General features: G+C 36.0%; 1 protein-coding gene across 5 annotated transcripts in view; it reads left to right on the plus strand.

Annotated features, from left to right (window-relative positions):
* The window catches only part of LOC149941481 (voltage-dependent calcium channel subunit alpha-2/delta-3-like), a 36,909-nt gene extending 23,148 nt beyond the window's left edge, over positions 1-13,761 (plus strand). For 4 of the 5 annotated variants that reach the window (XM_090179971.1, XM_090179972.1, XM_090179974.1 and 1 more), the window contains 19 exons: positions 541-621; positions 986-1,009; positions 1,073-1,144; positions 1,221-1,282; positions 1,368-1,447; positions 1,677-1,722; positions 1,795-1,931; positions 2,820-2,919; positions 4,500-4,532; positions 4,871-4,984; positions 5,668-5,920; positions 7,199-7,234; positions 7,298-7,360; positions 7,427-7,497; positions 7,570-7,645; positions 9,537-9,589; positions 9,662-9,883; positions 9,953-10,145; positions 10,777-13,761. In XM_090179971.1, coding sequence (XP_090036097.1) covers positions 541-621; positions 986-1,009; positions 1,073-1,144; positions 1,221-1,282; positions 1,368-1,447; positions 1,677-1,722; positions 1,795-1,931; positions 2,820-2,919; positions 4,500-4,532; positions 4,871-4,984; positions 5,668-5,920; positions 7,199-7,234; positions 7,298-7,360; positions 7,427-7,497; positions 7,570-7,645; positions 9,537-9,589; positions 9,662-9,883; positions 9,953-10,145; positions 10,777-10,893 — 1,833 coding nt within the window. In that variant the 3' untranslated portion in view covers positions 10,894-13,761. The remainder of the gene's footprint in view (positions 1-540; positions 622-985; positions 1,010-1,072; positions 1,145-1,220; positions 1,283-1,367; positions 1,448-1,676; positions 1,723-1,794; positions 1,932-2,819; positions 2,920-4,499; positions 4,533-4,870; positions 4,985-5,667; positions 5,921-7,198; positions 7,235-7,297; positions 7,361-7,426; positions 7,498-7,569; positions 7,646-9,536; positions 9,590-9,661; positions 9,884-9,952; positions 10,146-10,776) is intronic. The other variant, XM_090179973.1, reaches the window with a different exon arrangement.

Raw genomic sequence — 13,761 nt, forward strand, 5'->3', positions numbered from 1 at the left:
CCGTTGTAAACTATTCAGTATTTATTTGATTTAGTCACATTAAAACTAATCAGATTATTTTATTATCCTTCAATTTCTCGGCTTCTGATTGGTCAAATTTGGTCAAAGTTATTTGAACTAATTATATGGCGAACAACAACTCTCTAATTGGAACCAAATTAGTAAACCCAACGTTTCTTGAGATAGTTTTTGAGTTACCTTTAAGACCTGGTTCAAGGTCATTCAATTTTACACTAGTAAATGTCCCCCTGCACGAGGAATGTTCCATAGAAATTTGAAATTTAAAAAAAAACGTTTTTCAGTTATTTATCTTTTCATTTTTAGCGCTATATCGTCTATGGCCGTAATAGTTCGAAAATTATTGCTTAAATTAGTAACGATAAACGTTCCTTTATGACCTGGTAAGTATGGTTCAGCGGATGACACCACGCGCTACCCCACCGGTCGGACCATCCCCTTAGTGACGCCACTGATTTAGCAGAGATATTTATAATTCGACCAAGAATGGATGATTCGACTAAATGTTATTATTTCGTCTAGTTCCAAGATATGTTAAAACCTGGCTACGGCAGCGTCGACTTAAACGAAGTCGAACTCGTGGACAATAAGCTGGGACCCAGGGTATATTTAACTTTTTCCATTTTCATACGCAGAAATTTCAATTCATTCTGCAATTAGAAAGTAGTTTATAAATATTCAGTGGCGGATCTTGATTTTGTGGTGCCCCAGGCGCACCCTGATGTCGAGGATGAACTTCATCAAAAGCGGGGCCTCAAAATCGTTGATTTTGAGGCCCCCGCTTTTGCTGAGGCCCCAGGCACGCGCCTTATGCGCCTGTGCGGTAATCCGCCACTGTAAATATTTATATAATCAGAAGTATATAAAATACTTATAACAAGAGAAGAATCCATACGGATGGACTATTTTCTCGTAATATTCCATACTTCCGTTATTAAATATTTCTTCATTTCTTTACAATGCGAAGGAAATTGACGAATCCCTGAGATTAGTAAGTAGTTTAATTTTGATATTTAAAATTAAATTGTTATTTAACGGAATTATCCAATTGTAGATGAGAGTGAACATGATTGACCGTAAAATTGGTTGGAATAAACTGGCAGTAAAAATCCACCTCGATTCAATGGTAATTATCGTTAATTACCACCAAAAACGGGGACGTTTAATCTCTTTAATAACTATAAAACGTGTTTCTTCCGCAGCGACGCGTCGTTACTAGAAATAATTCTTATTACTACGGGCCGATCGAGGGAACACCTTTCACGTAAGGATAGTTTTTTGTTATTAATTCAGTTTTCTTTTTTATCGCGTTTTTACGTGGAGCGTTATTAATGATACCCCGTTTTTAGGTTAGCCATTGTTCTGCCAGATCCATACGGTCACTACCGGGTCCAAGGTCGGAAGGAGGTCAAGCGGAAAGAAGAAGATTGTAAGTATCCATTTTTCCTAATTATAGATACCCTTTAATTCATCGCGCGCTGTAAATTCTTAATTTGACCTTTTACAAATTAAATTAAATAAACAGCCATTAAATTCTTAATTTGTCCTTTTACAAATTAAATTAAATAAACAGCCATTAAATTCTTAATTTGACCTTTTACAAATTAAATTAAATAAACAGCCATTAAATTCTTAATTTGTCCTTTTACAAATTACAGGGACCAAATATTTCAAGGGTACCAGCTGGAGGGTTCATCCTGATTGGTAAATTATAAGCGTAATTTTAAGGGATATCGTAGAAAGGGCGCTTATAATCGGGGCGGGTCTACCAATTAGGGTTTATTGCGAAGAAAATGAACCCAAAAAATCGCCGGAAGAAACCATTCGTAACTTCTTGAACGAGGCTCTTGGTTCGCAAAATTTCCGCTGGAAAACCAGCAGTATCAGACCGCCCATACTCGATAAGCCCGTCTGTAAGTGTCACCTTTTCAATTACAGGCTTTAGTGCCAAAATTTATATTAAAGGCCGGTTTGGTTTATGGAGAGGTCAGCGCACTAGCCTATATCTGCTGTACAGCGTTGCCAGATCTTGAAACTCAAATTATCGAACCAGAGTCATAATTTTATCGATTTTAGAAATAAATTATCGTTCGCCTGAAAACTGGCAATGAATTTAAATTTTGTGTAAAATACTGACGTTAAACCTGTGAATTTTTTTAAATAACACTTAAATTTTGACCGATTGAAAACTTAGGTTTAACAGTCAGTTTTTAACTGAATTTCAGCCAATTAAAAAATTATCGAACGCGCAAGCTGAATTATCTAAAGATGCGTACTAGTGTATAGCAGGTCATTGAAAATATCGTACGTCCCAAAACATTATCTAGAAATTATCGACGCCTACGATAATTATCATACGTTTGGCAACGCTGCTGCCGTATAACAAATGACCGCGTACACCGCTATTAGAATATCTCATCGCGCCATTTAACAACCGCTAGTGGAACTAATAAGATTTTAGCTCGAAAATTATGGTAGAATGATTAACTGTCGCTCACTATATTGAATCGTAACACATTCATATATTATATAAATTATTTTTCAATATTAAATAATTAAAAATAATCATATCATACAAATATTTAAGAATAAAAATAACTATATTGGTAGGTATCTTAAATTAATTGATTTTATATAATTTCTTATATAAGATAGATGGCGCAAAGATTTGTGACATATTTGAACCCGGTCTGAAACTGACAAACGCGTTGAACAAAATACCGAGAGTACGCTGATCACTCAATACAAAGATTCTGCAAACTTATTTAACGGAGTACTTACGTACCACACCTTCCGTACAGGCGAGAGGGAGCTAGTTCAAAGTCTCGTCTTCGACGCGGTGGCGACTTACGTCGAGGAAAAGCACTGCAGCGACCAAAAAGAGTTGCACTCGAGAGTTGAGTAAGTCATTTTATTCGCGTCGTCATATTTTTGCAGGATATCTTCAGGGAAGAGTTACATTAGTACAGGATGGGGGGTTACCATAAGCCTTTGTGTCCAATGACAGGGTTCGTACACGACCTGGAAAACCTAGAAAAGTCAGGGAATTACAAAATGTTTCCAAAGCGTCAGGGAAAAGTCAGGGAATTTGAAAATAATTCCGAAAGGTCAGGGAAAAGTCAGGGAATTTGAAAATAATTCCAAATGGTCAGGGAATTTGAAAATAATTCCAAAAGGTCAGGGAAAATTCAGGGAATTTGAAAATAATTCCAAAAGGTCAGGGAAAATTCAGGGAATTTGAAAATAATTCCAAAAGGTCAGGGAAAATTCAGGGAATTTGAAAATAATTCCAAAAGGTCAGGGAAAATTCAGGGAATTTGAAAATAATTCCAAAAGGTCAGGGAAAAGTCAGGGATATCTAAAATAATTCCAAAATGTCAGGGAATTAGAAAATGTTTAAAAAAGTAAGGGAATTCTAAAATAATTCCAAAATGTCAGGGAATTAGAAAATGGTTAAAAAAGTAAGGGAATTCTAAAATAATTCCAAAATGTCAGGGAATTAGAAAATGGTTAAAAAGGTAAGGGAATTTTAAAATGACCCCAAAAAAGTAAGGGAATTTTAATATGACCCCAAAAAAATTGGGCAAATAAATTCATTTCAAACAATTCATTTATTCTACAAAAATGGTCAGGGAAAATTTGGCAATTTGGTCGTGGAAAATTGTTAGGGAATTTAATTCCGGAAATTTTGTACGAACCCTGAATGAGAACGTTTAGAGGTGTGATGGAGCTGTCAATGATAATAATTAAAACACGGTTTGATATTCCTATATTGTTTTAAATTATGATGAAAGTAGTATTTTGCTTTTTGATTGGTATTTTCCGTTTTTTTGTGAATGGCATGATATCTTATTCAAATGCTAAATAGTAACATTTTGAAGGCAACATTTCCGCAAGAGCGAACTTTGAAAAACGCTAAAAAACTATAATCACCACAAAATTCTGCGTCGAAATTTTGCCTACGAAAGTTATATTTATGAAATTAGTAGTTGAACGCGAATCGAGCACGAACGAGAGGAACAGGTTCCATATACGCTTTATTGAGCCAGCGAATAAACACCGAGAAAACAATGATTTCATTATGGATTGAAAATAATAGCTTTGAAATCTTTCTGGGATCATCTCCAACAAAACCGAAAACGGCCTTTCCCAATTTAGCGCGAGGGTTTGGGCGAAAGAGGGCCATTACCGGAAGTAGTTCTCATTCCAATTACCAAAAAATACACGTATTTACAATTTGGTAAATGGAAAGTTAAAGGTAAGCGTGTATATTTTTACGAATTTGCGTATTATCCCTTTACCTTTTAAAACCTCGTAGCACTCAGGACACTAGGTAAGTGACGTTTTTCGATCGCGGTAAAAAAAGAGCGTTTTTGGTTTACGGCTTAGACCGTAACGTTGGAGAGCTTGATCCCTGCGCATGGCGGCTCACTTTTGAACTAACATTCTTTCCTTCCATTCCCTTTAACGCTTAATTAAAGCCCACTAACATTGCTGATGGCTTTAATACCAAGGTAATATGTCAATAATAATGAACAAAAATAAAAACCGTAGAAACAAAACTTAACTCACGTTTTGTTTGGAAACGAAAGTAAAACGTAGTTTTTTTGGAGAAAATTTTCTAGAATTAAGTCGTTATTTTTGGGAGATGTCATTCGATTCTTATACCGAATTACTCTCCTTTAAATTTTTGAGATCATCGTGTAGTATCCTCTCGCATTAACGCAATTTCAAACGCGCTATTTAAGGGTTTATAAGACGAGCTGGCAACACGGTCAACCTTTGGTCCCATATAACCAAACAGCGGTGTAATTTAGTTTTTGGGTTTCTTTTATTTGGGGATGGTTTTCAGACCGCACATGATCAAGTCGTACGGTATAACCACCACGTTCGTGGCCACACGCAGCGGCCTACTCAGATTCGAAGACCACAGATCGGAGGAAGATAAAAACAACAGTACCGAAAAGTAGGCAACCAATCCCTCTTTTGACAAATATTGCGCTCATTCGCCGTAACGCGTCGGTCGCCCATCCTATTTCGAAAAGCAAGGAAACACTCGAAACTGCGCTGGTGTATTTTACAGGGTTGCCACAGTATTTGGAAAACCTGGCGAACCTTGAAATGTCCGGAAAATTTAAAATAAGTCTTGAATTCAGGGAAAATTCTGAAAACGTCAGGAAAAAGACGCAATATGGGTTAAAAATGACAAAATTTTTGCTTAAAATAAGTCGGAGAAAATTTCGGGAAATGGTCAGGAATTCCCGAAAAAGTCATGGAATTTGAATCTGAAAAATCTGTGGCCACCCTGTTTTACGCCACAAGAGGCCCAGTTGTCGTTCCCCACTTTTACCACAGCATCGGTTCAGGCCCGTACACAGCCGCCAAAACTCGGGGGCGCTCAAATTCTTTTTGGGGGTGCCAATACCTTGAGTTATTTTTATCTCCCCACCTATGAAATTAGTAAATTGGGGATGCTCAAGTACTCATTTGGGGGCGCTGAGCATCCCCTGGCGCCCCCCCATGTACGGGCCTGCATCGGTTTCATACCAATCCCGATGGTTTTCCCACCATAAACCGGAGACCGAAGCGTTCGCGTGAGCCAACGTTATAACGCTGCCAGAATGTTTACGAATTTTGGGCGTGTTGCAGACCTTTTCACGAGATCCATACCAGAGCCACTGACGAGTTGTTCTACCGGAGAGCGGTGGATTTCTACCTCACTAACAGTTCAGCCTTCATCTTTTCGGTGCCCTTCGACGCTGGTACCAGGAATAACAGTCTGGTGACGGGTAGCCACGCTATCTTCCTCGGTTCTGGCAAACAGCAAGCTCCGGCTGCTGTTGTGGGTTTGCAGTTTATGCATTCCGCTTTCGCTGAAGGCTTTTTCAACGCCACGTCTAAGGTATTTCATCGAAATCATTACGCTTAGCACCAGAAGATTATTATATCAATCTTAGACAGAAGTATCCATCTTCCTAATGGCAAAAGTAGCGTAAGACCCAAAAGTGTGTCAGCTGTACCTTCGCGCCTATTAAAATTTCTAGTGAGACCTAGTCACACTATAGACTACATAACCTACTAGTTGGAATAGTACTAGCAACTTTATATTTAGTCTTTAGTCTGGCGCGATTTTCTCTCTGCGGTTTACTCGCCCGTAGACATACGTTCTAAAACGACTCACTCGGCAGCGCTGGAGTAATTCGATTTTGATGACGTATTTTCCGACCCCCTCTTCGTTTCCCTTTGTTACTTTGCAACAAACTCTCATTAACTACTATACCGTTCTGACACTCTTTTGTAGGGTTCATACAAACCTGAATTTTCAGTGAAACAGATTATTTCCAAAAAAATCGGGGATATATCAGGGAAACAGATTATTTCCAAAAAAATCAGGGATATATCAGGGAAATTTGAAATATTTAACCCAAACCTAGATATATCAGGGAAATTCGTTTGAGTCTGGAAGCGCCTTAATAATTATATATAATTTTTTTCGATTAAACGAAAACCGAGGGGCTAACCACTCTTAGAAAGTCTGTACACCGGATTACGCTTAGATTACCACTACCAAAGGCAGGGACTTCAAAGTTTACGCGTAATCCCATTAGTATAGTCAAAGGTACGGCTCTGTACACCGATTACGCGGAGTGATCAGCCCCTCGACGAAAACATACGGTGCTTTAGCACCTGGAAATATCAGGGAAATTTCCAGGAGAAAACCTGGAAATATCAGGGAAATTAATTTTCCAAATGTTGTATGAACCCTGTTTTGGGTCTTATGCTACTTTTGCTAATGGTATTCCATTTCAACACTTAATTGCACCGATTCCCACATTTTTCTTCAAAATAATTTCCGTTATAACACGTCATCTATCGACTTAATGCCATTGATTCAAGTGAACGAATTATATTGAAACTATTATCTGAATAAATAAATATTCCAATATGACATTATATTTTACACGGCATTGTTACACTCGTTAAATATTGAGTGGTTTTTTTTTGAAAATAGGCATCCATTAAAATCGTAACTGATTTGAGTATGCGAATGTACTCGTTTCACTTTTACGGAACTGATGGATACTTCTCTCGTTCGATATATTTTATCTACTTCCGTCAAACGTATAGACAAACAAATTAAACGTCAATCCAACTAAATAAATTTTGCGAATATTTACAGTGTATGCAAAATTGCAACTATAAATGCGTGGATGATGTAAGAACGATATTTTCCCAGGTGTACAGAAATTGGGTTTATTTTCAATTTGTTTTTGTGTAGGAACTCGACTGTTATCTACTGGACAATAATGGCTTTGTTATTGTATCGGAACAACACGAACATGTAAATATTTAAATGAAAAATCGATTTTTCCGTATGACGCCTTTTTAAACTTTTTACATTTCACAGACTGGCAAGTTTTTTGGCGAAATTGATTATTCTTTGTTTAACGCTATGATCGAGTACAAAATCTACCGACAGTAAGCGCAGTTTTTCTTATGTTTCGTCATTAATAACAATAAAAATAATTAATCGGTTTTTCTCGCGGTAAGAATTAAACTCTACGACTATCAGGCGATTTGCTTAGACATTCTAATACCATCAGGACCCGCCTCCATCGTATCCAACGTAAGCTATTCATTATACCGGAAGTTTATCAACAGGGTTGCCACACGTCAGGGAAAAGTCAGGGAATTTAAAAATGGGCCTAAAAAGTCTGGGCAAGGTCAGGGAATTTTATGAATTTGTAAAAAGTCAGGGAAGAGTCAGGGAATTAAAATTTATCTTGACACTTTTTGAAAGTAATTTTACTCTAGATCAATGAAAAATTCTATGATTATCATTTATTTCCTTGAAAGTTTGGCTAATTTTTTCAACATTGCAATTATCTTTTTACTGAAATATAAGTTCATTTAAATTTATTAACTTCTGATAAAAGAAAAATATAAAATTTTGACCTTAAAAAGTCAGGGAAAATCTCTTAAAATGGTAATGGAAAACATGGAATTTGAATCTGAAAATTTTGTGGCAACCCTGATCAAGATAGGAGTATTCAACTTTGAACGACATCTATCGGAGGTCTGATTTGCTGCTAATATTTTATTTTTATACCTATCTTAATTTTCAATCCTTTCCATGCGTTTTCCGTGCTCATCTAGTTTATCTGGTCCATGATATGTAGTGCCATAGTAAAGGGTGAATAAAATAAATTAAATTTTAGCAGAACAGTATTTGCAACCTGTTTCTCTTCGAACCAGGGGCGTAGGAAACGGGAGGGGTGGGGGGGGGGGCAATGCCCCTCCCTAGAATTTTGCTGGGAGGGGCAACTAATTTTATTGCCCCCTCCAACTTTTTGGTCAGTTTAAATCTTCAAAAGGCTCAAATTATCATTTTAAAAGCATATACAGTTTATAGACAGTGGCGGCTTAAGAAGGCTGGGTTCCCGGGGCGGCGGCAGTGTTTTGTGACACCCCCCAGGACCGTGCAGAAGTTTTCGCGGGTCCGTCTTCTTCAAGTTTAATCGTTCTGATTTGCACCCCCCCCTCGAGCTTCTCCGATGGCACCCCCTGCTGCCCTGGTACCGGGGGCAGACCGCCCCCCCGCCCCCCCTTAGGCCGCCACTGTTTATAGAACCTCAACTGTGTTTAAATTTCAGTCTTTTACCGTCAATTTACATAGTAGTAAACAGTACACACGCATTCGGAGAAGCTACACTCCATTAAAAATTAAAAACCATTCTCCAGACCCCTTTTCGTTTCAACTTCTAGAACGTAGATGACCTTTACAACGAAACGGCGATTGAATACTCTTATCTGTTATTCAAAATATTTTGAAACGGTTAAATCATCAGAAATAAAAAAGAGAAATTGCAACTCGGTCGATTTATCGTCTCGGTGTACTTAAGGTCTATTAACATTAAGACTTAAGACTTTGTATATTGAAACATGTATTTATCGGAAGTACTTTTAAAACTTGAAGATGCATTTTAAAGACGTGTCAAACCCCGGCAGAGGGGGCAGAAGATTGTACAAATTATCGGGGCCCGTGCAGACTGAGGTACACTGTTTCCTCTGATTTATCTCATCAAATGTCGCGTTATCTTCAGTAGAAACGTTAGCATTCCCGTTGAAAATATTCGCATTTCCGTTCATATATTTGTTTTCTATCCATTCCCATTCCATTTGAAACTTGTATAATACCCACGCAATCCAATTTCCGATTCAAAGTATCGCAACCAGATTGAAATTCCATTCCAGACCATTCCCGGACTTAAAATTACCTTTTCCATCTTTCCCTAACCAAAAATAAGGCGCGGTATTTTCACAGTTAAATGGCAAAAATCCGTTTCCACGCGGCTCTCTAATCTCCATTAATAACCGCTCACACGGGACCCGGAATTATCGATTTACCGGGCCTCGGTCCGGTTCTCGGTGGCCCTGGTCAAAGCGGGAGTTGCTATTCCTCTTTTATATTTACTATGGTACTACCACTTTTATATTAAAATTATCGTCACTTTTAGCCACTCAACGTTATTGCCAACACTCTGTCTTGGATATGGAAAAAATTGGCCATGTAAATACGTTTGTTTTACAATTTTAAATGGTTGTAATTTAGAAGTACTAACACCACGGCCGTTCCCTTCAGGCTCGTGTTAAAGTACAGCGTGTTTTCTCTATGGCCGCGTGACGTTCAAAGTTTGGAATACGATGATTACGAGTACCCGTCGGACGACGAGCGAATTCAGTTAAACAAATCCAAACCCAGGCCTTGCGATAAAGAATTCGATCTTTACGAAATGCAGCCTGGAATCACCGACGAACCAGTTACTGGTCACCTGTACATGTGCCACACTAGCGGATGTGACAAGTTAAGTCGAGAAATTATTCCCCCAAATGTATAATAATACAATGTTTTTTTCGGAAATTTGTCTCTTAGGCAATTCATTGTCCAACAAGTTCCCTATACCAATTTAGTAATGTTGGTGGCGTATACCATTTGCCCCTGCGAATCTACTTCGGAGAGTCTCGAACCCAAAGAGATTACTTATAATTACTCTGTCCAGTGCGCCCGTATGAAGAGGAATATCTACAGGGACAGACCCAGTAATTGCGTCAGCACGCATCCAGAGGTAATTTTGTACAATTTTTATACGCAGTCCCCAGCCCCGAGTAACGAGAGTTACAAAGTTAAAAAGGGAGGAGCTTTCTCTTTCAAAACTTTCACTCTTTTGTCCGGGCAGCGGAACCTAATAGGCAATTACCACGCTAGTTTTAACAATCGTTTTGTAAAATTAGACTTTTATGGTAAAGTCCAAAGAGCCTCCTAAATATAATTGTTTCGAGCTGTTGGGAGGGTAAAATTGTAAAGACTAAACAGACGACATTTTCTTCGGACCTGATAAGTGGCGCACCCAGAAATTAATTGAATGTAATTTTGTGGGTTATATGCCTTCTGCCTTCCCACCCGCATAAGGTAGCCAGTGGTGGCGCCAGGGGTAGCCTATTAACTTACCCAAGTTTTAGCTTACTTTTCAAATTATTTTGTGACTTACAAAGCAATTTTAAGAGGCCACGTAAGAGCCACCTCCAGCTTCAGTTTTGGGGCTCCACACCTCTTAGAATTCTGGCAACCATTTAATGAACAGACAAGGGTTAAACTAAAATTTGGTTACCCGTGACCCACTTGTTACTATGGAATAAATAATTAAATAACGCAAATCGTAAATATAATATTAATCTTTCATCGCTGTATTTTTGCAGGAGGGAGGTATAGGAGAGTGCAGTAATCGTTCCTTTAAACAGGCTTCCATTTCCACGCTGACGTGGGCGTTGGCCCTGGTCACGTCTTTCGTTATTCGTAGCTTGATACTCAAATGAAAACTTGATTGCTGAATCAAGCTCAATATTTCTAAAGGAATCAATCGAGTTACGTAAGAAAAATGGCCTATGAAATATACCTTTTACTCCTTTAAAACCCCCGGTGCTCCCGACAAAAATCACACTTATCCCAAATAAAATTTAAAAAAACCCACAAATTTATCCTTACCCTTCTGGAAAAATTAATAAACCCTAGACTTGAAATACCGAAAAGAACTCGCTCCAATTTGAAGAGTGATATATTAACTCAAGAGAAGAATTCAAAATAAACCCTGGTTGTGACATTTTTTCTGATAAAATAAAAACGGAAAAACCGCGAAGGAACAAAAGAAATGTTTTTGTTCTTTTGTAAAATGTAAATGACAAAAAAGACACATCTCTGTTTTTGTTACTGAAAGAAATTGCTTCTATAAAAACAAAAAAGTACGGTAATATTTGTGCCCCTATATTAATTATTGTAAAGCTAACCAAAAATCATAATTTCATTGGGTTCAACCGAAATTTTTAGTGTCTTTGTAAATGCCTCAGGAATGTTTAAACATCGTCGTCTTTGCCAGATAAAACAAAAAATTAACAACAACAACCACAACGTAATAAAAAAAATCGGTTTTTTAGACAGCATACGTAAATTTAATATTAAGATCTGTATGGGTGAATTTTCACTTTTGGTGCTAAGTGTGTCCACAAAAAAAAAAGAAAAAAATGCCATTCGTTTTTAGCCGCTTTTTTAATTACTACCGGAACACCCTCCCCTCCCCCCGTTCTCTAATTACCCAAATTGCCAGGAATGGTCCCATTAAAACTATCTATACGTGTATTCCATTTTATTAAGAAAATATTTCCAAAAACTGAACTTTACTCCAAAGAAATGTGTCAGTTTTTAGACTTTATTTATAATATTATTATCGAGCCATAATTTCTAGTCACTCCATTTTCGAATGTTTAAAGGTGTAAAAAATGAGTGTGACAAAAATAATTTAATTTATATTACTCGTTTCTTTTTGAAATTATTTGTGTATCTATTAAAATGTTCCCTCGTTAGTTTTTACCCTTTAAATTTAATGACGAAGCTCATTTTTACATATCAAAAATTGCATTAAATATAGCAAAAATAATGTACCTAATCAATATTATTTAATCTATATAATTTTCAGGGGTTAATACATATCTAACGAAACATTTGCGTTTTTTAAAAAAATCCCTTAAATTAATATTATCCGCTTTTTTACTTTAATTGAAATTGGCGAAACTTTTGGAGGCTAAAGAAAGTCTGGTTTTCCATAACGGTATATATATATATATCTGAATTTATTTTGGACTGACACCCGTTTAAAAGAAATAGTTCTTGCGCAATAATTAAACTCAATTAGTCAATCACTTCTGGCATAATTGGGATTACGAATTAAGACAAGTTATACAAGTATTTTTGAACAGATTTTTGCGTTGCATTTTGTAGGCGAATTAAATAAATTTTTACTTATAAATATAAAAATAAAATGAAACATATCATTGTTTAAGGAATATTATATTAGAGAATTGGAATGATAGTGCCCTGGGATGTGAAATTATTTAATTTTCTTCCGCATATCATCAAAAAAGGTAAAAATTAAAATTCCGTACGTGCACCTCATATGATGTACTTTTTGAATTAGAGGAAGTGTTGTCTTAAAAACTAAGATGCCAAACTTTTTTTGTAATAAAAAGGAAAGAAAAAAATGCTAATTAATTTAGCTATTTGTAGGACATATCTAAAATAAAACTCGTATTTCTAATAATATCCTAGTTCACCAAAAGCTAAACGCTTCAGTATATACATGTATTTAAATATGGCAGTTAATTTTATTCATCATTGGTTCAAAGTTGCCCTTTTGTATCATTCGAAAAATTTTGAAACAAATGATATTGTAAATAAATGTAGAATTAATTAACACTTTTAAAAATAAATATATTAGCTTTCACGCCTAAACCAAAATGGTTTCTAAAAATAAATTATAGTTTTGTCCCGTATATCTTATCGAGTCAAATTAATTTTTAATAAGATTGAATATAATGAAACTAATGAATAAATGTACAACACAAAGAGGCAATAGATTAAAAAAAGAGCAATGCAGGAATATCAAGACAAATTAAGTTTCATCTTAGAAATATTTTTAAAAGAATGAATGAATTTATAAATCTTCTCAAATTAGGGCTTAGCTTTTTAATTGTGCCATACTAATTGGTTTGTTAATTTTTGTAAAATATTAGGTATTATTGGTGTAAATAGACTGTTGGATAAAAAAAAACCTTGTACAATGTACATAATGAAATTAATTTGTGCTTTACTGGTATATAGCTTGTGTTTTAAAAATAGCTGTTATTGAAGTAAATTGGTGATACAAAAGGTGTTGCTCCGCATTGAACCAGATTAGGTTTGTCTAAAAGCACTCATTGACGTTTTAGCTTTATCACGTTGCATTACCGCTTTCATTTTTAATTTACAGTTTTCCTGGTCTCGTTACGTAAATTTTCGTAAATTTAAATAAAATGGTATTAAACACATATCAAGTTTTGGTTTTGTAAAGAAATTAAAATTAGAAATTGTGTAAAGTTGAAATAAGGCTTGTAATTGAGAAAACAAAAACATTGTTATTAATGTAGCTTTGTACGATATTTATTTCATCAATCTCACTGAGCAACAATGTTATTTAAATTGATGAGTGCCTTCTAATGTGTCTTTAATATATTTAAATATTGGCAATTGTTTAATTGGTTTCTAATATTTCAAAAACAGTATTCAAAATTTTTTCGTGGCTCGATCCTTGTAAAAACAATTTGGGTTTTTTTTAATAGCATGTACCGGGAACATCAAAATAAATTCTTTTTCAA

This window comes from Leiobunum rupestre, chromosome 6, assembly GCF_980474605.1.
Source record: "Leiobunum rupestre chromosome 6, qqLeiRupe1.1.hap1, whole genome shotgun sequence".
Taxonomy (NCBI): domain Eukaryota; kingdom Metazoa; phylum Arthropoda; class Arachnida; order Opiliones; family Sclerosomatidae; genus Leiobunum; species Leiobunum rupestre.